Source organism: Tachyglossus aculeatus, chromosome 11 (genome assembly GCF_015852505.1).
Source record: "Tachyglossus aculeatus isolate mTacAcu1 chromosome 11, mTacAcu1.pri, whole genome shotgun sequence".
NCBI lineage: Eukaryota > Metazoa > Chordata > Mammalia > Monotremata > Tachyglossidae > Tachyglossus > Tachyglossus aculeatus.
In genome coordinates this window covers 39912489-39925800 of record NC_052076.1, presented here as the reverse complement: position 1 = coordinate 39925800, position 13312 = coordinate 39912489, and the positions used below count along the sequence as shown (strand labels likewise).

Here is a 13312-nt window from a genome sequence, read left to right as displayed (position 1 = left end):
CACTTCACTTCTCTGTGCCTCAGTTACCACATCTGTAATATGGGATTAAGACTGTGAGCCTCAAGTGGGACACTGGCTGGGCCCAATGTGATTACTTTGTAACTACTCCTGTGCTTAGTACAGTGCCTAGCACATAGTTAATGCATAACAAATACCATAACAAACAAAAGAAATCAAAAACTGATTCACAAGTTGCTCCCAGTAAACTCTGAATGTACAGAAGAGTTTAGATGATCACTAGCTGCTGATTTCAGATATCTCTGGTTATGACCCTCCTAACTCTAATATTTTCTTTTGTTGGACAGTTTTATGTTGAATTAAGCAACCAGATTCAATTTTGCACCTCATCTGTATGAAGTTTTTCAAACCCTTAATGTTGCATTTTTCATCATTACCTTCTCCAGTTTGTCTAAGCCTATGTCTTCTACCATCAAGCTTAAAACAAGCAAATTTGAAGAACAAGAAGAAAAACTGACAGAATTGTATAGCTCCCAATAGAAATCAATCCAGGGTGATTGGCATTTCTCAGAAATGAGTATCTTGAGAAATCTGAATCTGATTCAGATTGCCAGTGGTCAAAGCTTAGGTTCAATATGCATCAAGACTACAGATTTATTCCCTCAACTGTCAAATGGGAATAAGTCTGTGAGCCCCACGTGGGACAACCTGATTACCTTGTATCAATCCCAGTGTTTAGAACAGTGCTTGGCACATAGTAAGTGCTTAACAAATACCATAAAAAACACCATAATAATTAGAAATGCTAAATGGCACCACTGACTCTTTGACATCATTTGATATCGTTGCTGAACATGCAGCAGTGCTACTCAACACTGTACAATTACCCTTTTCACCGCAAATGTCAATATTTCTCTAAGCTCCTAAATGTTGATTTAGGGATTACTCAATCTTCCCTTAACTCATTACACTTTATCATCATCATCATCACCATGAACAGTATATAATGAGTTCCTACTGGGTGTATAATACCAAACACTTGGGAACATCATGCTTTATCATCATCATCATCAGGATCTAATGAGCTCCTACTGGGTGCAGAACTCCAAACATTTGGGAACATACAATAATATAGAAGGTACAGTCAAACGCCTTCAAAGAGTTAGGCAGAGTTGAAACGTAAGAATTCTCTAGGAACAAGCACGAAAGTTTAGAGATTATTACTAAAACCAAATGAGTTCGGGGTGGCTGAGGGGAATGACACAAGCAAGGAGGTTGGGATCAATTGGGTTATGCCCAGTAGAGGAGGTGCCATTTAAGGAGGGCCTTGCAGATGGGGAAGAACTTAGGTGGTTTTAAGCAGGGAGGGAGATCCAGGCAGAGGAAAACACATAGACAGTGGGTCACAAATGGAAGAGAGGTACATCAAGAATCCTCAAAAATCTCCAGTGGCTACCAGTCAACCTACGCAACAGGCAAAAACTCCTCACTCTCGGCTTCAAGGCTGTCCATCACCTCGCTCCCTCCTACCTCACCTCCATTCTTTCCTTCTCCAGCCCAGCCCGCACCCTCCACTCCTCTGCCACTAACCTCCTCACTGTGCCTCGTTCTCGCCTGTCCCACCATCAACCCCTGGCTGGAATGCCCTCCCTCCGCACATCCGCCAAGCTAGCTCTCTTCCTCCCTTCGAAGCCCTACTGAGAGCTCACCTCCTCCAGGAGGCCTTCCCAGACTGAGCCCCCTCCTTCCTCTCCCCCTCCCCACCCCCCCCCACCTCCTTCCCCTCCCCACAGCACCTATATATATATATATATATATATATATATATATATATGTTTGTACAGACTTATTACTCTATTTTACTTGTACATATTTAATATTCTATTTATTTTATTTTGTTAATGTGTTTTGTTTTGTTGTCTGTCTCCCCCTTCTAGACTGTGAGCCCGTTGTTGGGCAGGGACCATCTCTATATGTTGCCAACTTGTCCTTCCCAAGCACTTAGTACAGTGCTGTGCACACAGTAAGTGCTCAATAAATGCGATTGAATGAATGAATCAAGAAAAGAGCTTGGGAGGAGCCAAAATGTACTTGGGGTGTAGAACTGAGGTGAGCAGGCTGGTAAGGAAACATCTGGTGAAGCGCCTTACATTCAGTGGTTAGGCATTTCTGTTTGATGTGGAGAAGCACTGTGGATTAGTGGAAACAGCTTGTGCCTGGGAGTCAAAAGGACTTGGGTTCTAATCCCAGCTCCATCACTTGTCTGCTGTGTGACCTTGGACAGGTAACTTAATTTCTCTATGCTTCAGTTACCTCATCTGTAAAATGGGCATTAAGACTGGGAGCCCTGTGTGGGATAATAATAATAATAATAATAATGATGGTATTTGTTAAGCGCTTACTAATGAGCAAAGCACTGTTCTAAGCGCTGAGGGGATACAACGTGATCAGGTTGCCCCACGTGGTGCTCACAGTCTTAATCCCCATTTTACAGATGAAGGAACTGAGGCACAGAGAAGTTAAGTGACTTGCCAAAAGTCACACAGCTGACAATTGGTGGAGCCGGGATTTGAACCCCTGACCTCTGACTCCAAAGCCCATGCTCTTTCCACTGCCCAACCCTGTGTCCAACCCTATCCCTGTGTCCAAGGGATAGGGACTGTGTCCAACACAATTATAATTGTACTTACCCCAGCACTTAATACAGTGCCTGGCACCTAGTAGGAACTTCACAAATAGCGTTTTTTTTTTTTTTTAAAGATGTAGGTAGCTGTGACAGTTCCAAAAACAGGAGTGAGAGGATACATACTTATTGGATGAATCATACCAAATTTTCTAATGGATTTTTATAAAATTTGCAAAGGAGGGTCTTCAATGTACTTACATTTGCCTTCAAAATCCATGCACTCCTGCCCAATGGGAAAATGGCACACCCATAGAAACCTATCTGTCAGTGAGGAACCACTGTCTGATTGGCCTCATCTCCAGTTGCAACAGGGCCCTGTGATAGATTCTGTCCCAACCTCAGGTGATTTATAGCAATCACCATCATTCATTCATTCATTCAATCGTATTTATTGAGCACTTACTGTGTGCAGAGCACTGTACTAAGAGCTTGGGCAGTACAGGTTGGCAACATATAGAGACGGTCCCTACCCAACAGCGGGCTCACAGCCTAGAAGATTCATCAGATTCCATGGGGCAAAGAGATGGACATAATAATAATAATAGTTATGGCACTTGTTAAACGCTTACTTTGTTCCAAGCACTGTTCTAAATGCTGGGTAGATAAAAGTAAATCAGTTTGGACACAGTCCCTGACCCATATGGGGCACACACTCTTAATCCTCATTTTACAGGTGAGGTAACTGAGGCCCAGAGAAGTTAAGTGACCTGCCCAAGATTACACAGCAGACAAACCCAGTGTGGGCAAGGGTTGTCTCTCTCTATTGCTGAACTGTACTTTCCAAGAGCTTAGTACAGTGCGCTGCACACAGTTAGCAGTCAATAAATCCAATTGAATGAATATGACAGAGCCGGGATTAGATCCCAGGTCCTTCCTTCATTCCTTCAATCGTATTTATTGAGCGCTTACTGTGTGCAGAGCACTGTACTAAGCGCTTGGGAAGTACAAGTTGGCAACATACAGAGACAGTCCCTACCCAACAGTGGGCTCACAGTCTAGAAGGTCCTTCAGATTCCCAGGCGTGTATTTTAGCCCCTAAGCCATACTGTTCTCCCTTATTTTGGTGCAGTATTTCAAGGGGCCAGGGTGCTGGCAAACCCCGGCGAATCACCATTTCCTTCCATTGCGAGACAACTCAGCCCAACACAACCCTGCTGCCTGAATTGCCTGCCCTTCAAAAAAAATGGAATAATCAAGCTCTATTACAGGTTGGGTGACATTTAGAGGCTTGTTTACACACAAAGGATGGCTGAAAAGGTGGATTTTTCTGCTCCAATAAGCTGGTATGCAAGAGGGTCATTGTTCTTCACCTCTGCCTGTGATTAGTGGTGACTATTATTGTGTGATTCCTACCTTGCAATTTGTTCCTGAGTTGAAGCTGAGCTCAACTCCGTAAATAATTTTATGGTTGTTGCTCCCTCCAAAGATAACGTTTGAGACTTCGGAAATGACAATCTTTGTTGATTTGACATTGAACAAGTCAATTTTACTCTCGTTTCATCTTTTTGTCTTGAAAGTGCAAGTTCCCTTTGATTTTGGTATCATTGGTGAGAATAAATAGGGAACTCCTATCAAACTCTTTCTGTTAGATATGATTTCACCACCTATTCATTTGGGTTGCTCTATGAAGAATGTTTAAAAGAAGAGGGCAGTAACTCACAGTATCCAGAATCTTTATTTTTCGGTTCTACATCTTTTGATTAGCGCATTAGAGAACAGGATGGAAACTGCTCTCTTGCACAGCAAGAATGGAGGAAGTAACAATATTATTCCCCCAATTCTCTGTGTTCAGGTTGCAGGGTTGAGCTATATAATTTGTGGGAGCCATGGAATAATGTACAGTTTCCCAGCACCCCATCTCCAGTGAAGCAGCATGGCCTAGTGGAAAGAACATTGACCTGGGAGCTGGGAGATCTGGATTCTAAACCCAGCTCTGTCACACACCTTCTGGGTACTCTTAGTAAGTCGATTAACTTCTCTGGGCCCCCGTTTCCTCGTCTGTAAAATGGGGGCAAAATACCTGTCCTCCCTCCCCCTTGGACTGTGAGTCTTGAATGGGAGAGGGATTATGTCTGACCTGATTATCTTGTATAATAATCATAATAACTGTGGTATTTAAGTGCTTACTATGTGCTAGGCCCTACTGAGAGCTCACCTCCTCCAGGAGGCCTTCCCAAACTGAGCCCCCTCCTTCCTCTCCCCCTCCTCCCCCTCTCCATTCCCCCCGCCTTACCTCCTTCCCTTCCCCGCAGCACCTGTATATATGTATATATGTTTGTACATATTTGTTACTCTATTTATTTTACTTGTACATATCTATTCTATTTATTTTATTTTGTTAATACGTTTTGTTCTCTGTCTCCCCCTTCTAGACTGTGAGCCCACTGTTCGGTAGGGACTGTCTCTATATGTTGCCAACTTGTACTTCCCAAGTGCTTAGTACAGTGCTCTGCACACTGTAAGTGCTCAATAAATACGATTGATTGATTGATTGCTAGGCACTGTACTACACATGGGGATGGATATAAGCAAACTGGGTTGGACACAGTCCCTTGTCCTGCATGGGGCTCACAGTCTCAATCCCCATTTTATAGATGAGGTAACTGAGGCATAGAGAAATTAAGTGACTTTCCCAAGGTCACAAAGCAGACAAGTGGCGGAGCTGGGATTAGACCAATGACCTTCTGACTCTCAGCCGTGTGCTCTATCCACTAAGCCATGCTGCTTCTTTACCCCAGTGCTCGGCATTGTAAGGATTTAACAAATACCCAATTATTGTGATTATTGTAGGGACCTTCACTCTATGTTGCCGATTTGTAGTTCCCAAGCACTCTGCACACAGTAAGCTGTCAATAAATGCGATTGAATGAATGAATCACAGAGTCTTTGGCTTAAGCTAGAGAGCTGTGAACTCCCCCAAACACTTGAACAATGCAACCACCTCAGGCTGCATTTCCAGGGAGAGAGCAGGCCTGTCCAGGAGCTCTGAGAAGTTGAAGGTACGCAATGGTAGTTCAGGGTCACTGCTGGCTGCTGGCCTTCTTGCCCTCCTATGTGAAGAGAGTTTGAGGAGTTGCCAAGAATGGTGCAAAATGCATAATGAAGCAGCGTGATCCAGTGGAAAGAGCATAAGCCTGGGAATCAGAGGACCTAGGTTCTAATGCCAGTTCTGTCACTTGTCTGCTGGGTGATCTTAGGCAAGTCACTTAAGTGTCCCATCCCTCAATTATCTCATTTTTAAAACAGGGATTAAGACTGTGGGCCCCATTGTGGGGGGAGACATGGACCTTGTGTTGTGAACAAGGAACGTATGCTAATTCTGCTGCACTGTACTCTCCCAGATGCTTAGTACGGTGTGCTGCACATAGTAAGCTCAGTGAATACCACTGAATGATGGATTGATTGTATCTACTCCAGAACTCAGCACAGTACATGGCACATAGTAAGCACTTAACAAATACCATCAAAATATGGTTGTGAACTAGAATTAAAGAATAGCTGAGGGGAGGTGGCCATGACAACTAGTGAAAGGCAGGCAAGCCTCAGCAACTCCTTGTCTCCATCCTCCAAAATATTCTAAACTTAATATGAACACCAAACATAGAGCCCAAACCCACATGCCTTGTGATAGCTCAGTCAACACGGGATGATGTTGACAGGGCCAGCTTCACTATGGTTCCATGCCCTCAGAACCTCAGCCCGATAACCATGTCTCTAAGAAGCCTTTGTTTGCCCATGTAAGTGTCTGAACTGACCTGACACCAGGCAAGTGGCCAATTTCCAAGGGACAGGGTGTCTATTGCTCCTGGATGTTGAACTGCTAATACATTAAAAATCAAACTTCCAGTAGGCAGGGGATTAGGAGAGAAACCAACTTGGCCATCCAGGATTGAGTTACCCTCAGACACAGAGGCTGCACTTGACCATATGGCTCCAGAATAATAATAATAATAATAATATGATTATGGTATTTGTTAAGCACTTACTATGTGCCAAGCACCATTGTAAGCTCTGGGCTACATACAAGGTAATCAGTTTGGACACAGTCCCTGTCCCACATGGGGCTCACAGTCTTAATCCCCATTTTAGAGACGAGCTAACTGAGACACAGAAAGGCAAATTGACTTGTCCAAGGTCAACCAGCAAGCAAGTGGCAGAGCCGGGATTGGAACTCAATTCCTCTGATTCTGAAGCCCGTGCCTTGGATGCAACCAGTAGTCATGGTGGCAGAGCTCATCTCTACATGTCCCACATCATCATCATCATCATCAATCGTATTTATTGAGCACTTACTGTGTGCAGAGCACTGTACTAAGCGCTTGGGAAGTACAAGTTGGCAACATAACCACCAAGTCCCACCCAAGACTCCAATCCAGCAAAGGGTGGGGAAAGGGCATTATAGTGCAGGTGTCATGAAAGAAAAACCTTAGGGCTCTTCTGATTCAGCTTCCAAGCTGCTGCTGTTTAAGGGTCAGGATTTCTTGGCAGGAGGAAGTAATGGGGAAGATTTTCCTGGACTATTTTGTCAGCTAAATGCTGAACTCTATTGGAGTGGTGCATTAATGTTACTAGTGATCGGTTCTTACCTACTCTGATTTGGGCTCCCACTAGCCTCATTAAAAACCTCACAAGGTCATCCTGTCTGCCTGAGGAAAACAGGTAGCAAGAGAGTATTAGCAGAAAATCCCCTTGCAGAGTTTTTCCTGATACATATCACGTACAGTGTCTGCTCTCCTGGGGTCTCTCTCCTTGCTGTGCAAGATCAAAGGCTGCAAATAATTAATGAGCCTTTTCTTACCAAATAGCTCCCATGAAAACAGTGCAACCTGTCAGTAATGTTAGCCCCGTCTTTGCTAAGCTCAACACCAACCCCAAAGGGAGTAAGGGAATTCTTCTGACAAGTGCTAGGCTTTGAATAGTGCACCTAAGGGTCATATTGCTCTTGTTGACGGTGATATAACTTTCACAGTGCTTGTCCATCCATCAGTGGAAATCTCTGGCAATGGTGAATGGAGAGCGATGGGGGAAGCGAAAACAGCCAAATGAAGTGAGTGAATAAAAAAAGCCTGCATTTTGTTGAACGCAGGACAAGGAACCTGTTAAAAGTCATCCTTTTGATAAGCCAGTTTGTAAATGGCAGTGATCTCAGGGGCACCAGCTGTGAAAGGATGAGAAAGCCCACTATATTAGCTGCATTTTCCAAGGTGAGGCGAAGAGTTGAAATCTTTGATTAGGGCTGTTACTCATGAACTTGGGGCAGCATGAATTCTTTATATTTCCCTCTAGTTCTCTCTATCTTTTGCCTGGGCACATTGTTTTCTGAGATGGGCCCCAGCAGGTTTACATGCATTTAGGCAGCACGTTACCAATGATTTCTTCTTTCTTTCTTCCTGGAGAAGAATCATCTATTCAGACTTCTATTTTAGAAACCCAAAATTACATCTGAACTCCTTTAAAGACATTTGAGAATTGTTTTACTACACCACACTGAGTTAAGGTACAAGGTCTCCCCAGTGAAAGTGTGTTCACATATACGTATACTGCTCAGCTCCTTTTCCAATATTAGCAGCAAAAAAAAAATGACGAACACTTTGGAGTTATATATTCTTTCATAGTGTCATCTAGCCCCTTTAGAATATATTGTTTATTGTGCATTTAGAAATTGTGCATTTAGCTTTAATTCTATTTGTTCTGATGACTTGACACCTGACCACATGTTTTGTTTTGTTGTCTGTCTCCCCCTTCTAGACTGTGAGCCCGTTGTTGGGTAAGGACAGTCTCTATGTGTTGCCAACTTGGACTTCCCAAGCGCTTAGTACAGAGCTCTGCACACAATAAGCGCTCAATAAATATGATTGAATGAATGAATGAATATTCTACTCTAAAGATAATCTCCTATTGGGAAAGGAAAATAATTTTCACCTTTCCAAAGCAGTGTTCTTCAATGTAGAGGAACAGAGGAGCCATAATATGTTGATTGAATTATACTGGGTTCATATCAGTTTCACATGAGACAAATAGGAATCATCTATCACAGAATAGTTTCATAATTGATTTTTTTTATTCTCAAATATATGAGGTGCTACTACTCAATCCCTACATTGGATCTCTAGAAATATGTATGAACGTTTGAGGAATTAAATTTCAATACTGCACTGTTTCCCTGTTTTTGTTCATAACTGACTCATAATAATAATGAGAATATAATTACAGTAATTCATATACTATAACCCATATTTTATTAATGATGTGTATATAGGTATAATTCTATTTATTCTGATGGTATTGACACCTGTCTACTTGTTTTTGTTCTGTTGTCTGTCTCCCCCTTCTAGACTGTGAGCCCAATGTTGGGTAGGGACCATCACTATATGTTGACAATTTGTACTTCCCAAGCGCTTAGTACAGTGCTTTGCACACAGTAAGTGCTCAATAAATACGATTGAATGAATGAATGATTGCCAGGCACTGTACTAAGCACTGGGATGGATACAAGTAAATTGGGCTGGACACAGACTCAGTCCCATATGGGGCTCCCAGTCTTAATCCCCATTTTACAGATGAGGTAACAGAGGCATAGAGAAGTGAAGTGACTTGCCCAAGACCACCCAGCTGATTAGTGACAGACTCAGGATTAGAACCCATGACCTTCTGACTCTCAGGCATGTGCTGTAGCTACTACACCATGCTGCTTCTCATGTTATTTAATAACTTACATAGTCAAAGAACACTTTGTAGTTGGAGGGTCTTTTGGGGCACCCATTAAGGATTTGACAAATGCCATTGTAAGAATACCTCGGTTTGGTAACAGGAATTTGACAACTTTCTTGTTTTTTTTTTCTAGCAATGGTATTTATGAGCATCTACTTAATATAGACCCCTGTACTAACTAGTTGGGAGAGTACATCAGAAGCAAAGTATATGTTCCCTGCCCTCAAGGGGCTAACAATCTATTAGAAGTGAAAAGCAGATTAAAATTCCTCACAAATAGTGGCAGCAGGCAAAGGAACAAGAGTATTAAGGGATGAAATAGCAGAATAACCAAACAAAAACAACAAAAAAAAGGGATGGTATTTAAGAGCTTACTATGTGCCAGGCACTGTACTAAATTTTGGGGTGGATACAAGCAAATCGAGTTGGACACATTCCCTGTCTCCCATGTGGGACTCACTGTCTCAATCCCCATTTCATAGATGAGGTAACTGAGGCACAGAGAAGCAAAGTGACTTGTCTGAAAGCAGACAAGTGGTGGAGCCAGGATTAGAACCCATAACCTTCTGACTCTCGGGCCCATGCTGTATCCATTATGCCATGCTACTTTTCCAACATGCCGTGAAATAACTGTAAATATATTCTGTTTACCCCTCTCACCATTTTACCAATTCTGTGATGCCTAAGCTCTAGGTACTCAACTCCTGTAAGCACTTATGTGCATATCTTTATATTCTATTCCTTCCCCCACTTGTAATTTCTTTTAATGTTTGGCTTCCAGGCTAGGCTGCAAGCTCCTAGAGGACAAGGATCATGTCTAACTATTGTACTCTTGCAAGTGCTTAGTCCATGGCTCTTCAGAGGGTAATCACTCAATAGACATTATAAATTCATACTTGCTAAGGCTGGCTCTTGGATTGATGCAACATAGAGTATTGGGATTTAATCAGGGATGGCTTCATGGAGGAGGTGGGGGTTGAGGAGAGCTTTGAAGATGCGTCCTGCTGAGGTCTGGAGAATCAGGAGATGGGGAGTTCCAGGCTAGGGGAATGGAGGCCAGAAATTATAGGCAAGGTAGAGATGGGGTGGTGGGAAGCAATGCCTAGTTAAAAGGTCAGCTTGAGAGGAATGAAGAGAGGGTAAAAAGAGGTAATATCTAAGTTTAGGCCTGCTGGTGGAAAGCCCTGATGCCAATTGTAATGAGTTGTTGCAGAGTTAAATAGCCTTCGAAGGGCTTTGAGGAGTGGAAAAATTCACATTTCAAATGAATGGACAGTGCCCCTGTCCTCTTGTTTTCTGACATCTCCACATTTGACAATGTCTTCCACCATTCACTGTCATCTGACTCACTGTTTTACATCCAAAATCTTTTAATTATGACAAAATTCTGACACCTTCCCTGAATCTCCCCCGATTATAGACTTCGAAGATGAACTGTACTCACCTAATAGTCTGGTGCTGTAGGGTGTCGGGATCTGTGGCATTCACTGTCAGCACCACACTGCCAATGGAGATGTTCTCCTGTTTAGTCACGGTCATGGGGTCTGGGTGGAACACTGGACCTTCATTTACATCCAAGACAGTAATCTGAACTGTGGCTGTGGAGCTGGGGCCGTAGGCAACATCTGGAACTAATGGGTCTTCGTTCTCTACTTTGATCAGCAGCGTGTGAAAAGCTGAAATTTCATAATCCAAGGGCTGAAAAACACATCAAGACATCTTTGTAAAGCTATATATACATCCGTAAACATACGGGCCACAGTTCAGAGCTGGACAGAGGCTTGATTCATTCTTTTGTTTATTTTGAAATTGTAGATTTAAGGGAAACACAAAGTAGTGGCTTCTCTTGACCCTATTTAATGGGTGCAGCGCTAGCCACTCGACATTCTGAATATTCATCAAGTCAAATGACAAGGAGAGAGTCATATGCTTTCTTCCTTCAAGTATGATCTGCGTAGATAACCAGGAAGTTTGGATTAAGTTGGACTAAAAGCACCAAGTGCTCCTAGATACAGCTCCAAGACATTTGCTTGACTTAATGGTTCATTTATACTCCTTCCCTTCAGATACATAATTAGTTCATTATCACGAACTCTCTCCAAGCCTTGTATTTTCTCAAGTATTACAGGTGTTATATAGTTTCAGTCTGCTAGATGCTAAGCTCCTTGATGGTAGAGATTCTGTTTACTGATATGATTGTACTCTCCCGAGAGCTTAGTTCAGTGCTCTGCACACAATAGGTGTCCAATAAATTCTAATGATCGCTATCCCCCGGTCCTTCTAATGTCAGAAGACAGTAAAAGTATTAAAACACAGGTAGGGCCTCTTTCAAATAAAGGCCCAAAAAGCAACATTCTGAAATAGTTGTTCATTTCTCCTACTCAGCTTTTCCTGTGGCGACCTATATTTTGAGTATTTTCTAATCCATGGCAACTATAAAATGAGGGTGAGGTACCTAGATTACATTACTGATCCTTCATTCCCCTGAGGTATATCTCTAACCTCTCACAGGAAGAGGAGTTTGTCAGTACAGTCTGGGAAATCTTGGATGCTCGAACCATTTTTGTTTCAGTTTCCTTTACAGGAATAAAAACTGTTTCAAATTCATAGAGAATAAGAATAGCATTGCTAATAGCATTTATTAAGCTCTTACTATATGCAGGATACTGTACTGAGTGCTGAGAAAGAGCATACAGTTGGGAAGCAGAGATAGACCCTAACCCACAAGTGGCTCACAATCACTGTAGACAAAATGGAGTTTCTCCAGTAAAGTTCCAATTTCCCCCATAGGTTGCAACACAAATAGCTTTAGTAATAATTTTGGTATTTTTTTAAGCGCTTACTATGTGCAAAGCACTGTTCTAAGCGCTGAGGAGGATACAAAGTGATCAGGTTGTCCCACGTGGGGCTCACAGTTTTCATCCCCATTTTACAGATGAGGGAACTGAGGCCCAGAGAAGTTAAGTGACTTGCCCAAAGTCACACAGCTGATAAGCGGTGGAGTTGGGATTTGAACCCATGACCTCTGACTCCCAAGCCTGGGCTCTTTCCACTGAGCCATGCTGCTTCCTTAAGCAGCTTCAGATAACAAAAGGAAAAATGTCAATGGGGATTTCTCTTGACCTTAACTCTGGGTTTATGATTTCATTCCTAGAATCCCCCCCGCCACCCCGCCCTCTGCAACTATGCTTTTTGACTTAAACGATTCAGTAAATTGGAATGTCAAACCATAAAATCTGATTTAAATGAAAGCAGCCGTATCGTCCAACTCTACTTTTTGGGCCCAAGAGAGTACTGGTTATGTCCCCAGTAGGTATAGAGGGGAAATGAATAACTCATCATCTCTCATTCCAATTTTCCCTCTTCCAATCTGCCCTGTGCAGCTGCTTGTATCCTCTCAGTGCAGACTGGATAAAGGGGAGAGTAGTTGTGACCATTTCCAAGTGACTGTGATCATTTCCTCTGCTGAGACTCCATCTGCCTGTGCCCATATGTCAGCCCATTCCCTCTTAGTCCAGTGTTCCATCTAACAGGCGACAGGATCTTTCTAGGGTTTCCATTTTGTAACCCAGCATGTAAGATTTCGTACTGTTCAAAATCAGTGCTCTGCACACAGTAAACATTCCATAAATACGACTGAATGAATGAATGAATGAATGTGAGCTCTCTTTTGGTTGAAATGCCATGGAATAGGGTATTGAGGAGAATGTGGAATCACCTTTCCTAAGAATCACTAATAAATGTGAGAGAGGCTCTCGGTTGACCTGGGCTCATGTCAAGGAGCAGAGACACAGACTAGATGATCTCCCAGGGTCCCTGTGATCCTCCAAATCGACTGAACCAACGTGATACACTTTGTAAGGTCAGAAGCCAGTTGATGTGCCAAAGACATAATGACAACAGCAAAAGAGATACAGTTGTGAAAGCTAGAAAAAGCCTGATAGGAGAGCTTCAGGA

At 42.7% G+C, this 13312-nt stretch overlaps 1 protein-coding gene across 2 annotated transcripts in view; it reads right to left on the bottom strand.

Annotated features, from left to right (window-relative positions):
* Positions 1-13312, bottom strand: part of CDH13 (cadherin 13) — a 991500-nt gene that overhangs the window by 128182 nt on the left and 850006 nt on the right. For both annotated transcript variants that reach the window (XM_038754876.1, XM_038754877.1), the window contains exon 10: positions 10800-11053. In XM_038754876.1, coding sequence (XP_038610804.1) covers positions 10800-11053 — 254 coding nt within the window. The remainder of the gene's footprint in view (positions 1-10799; positions 11054-13312) is intronic.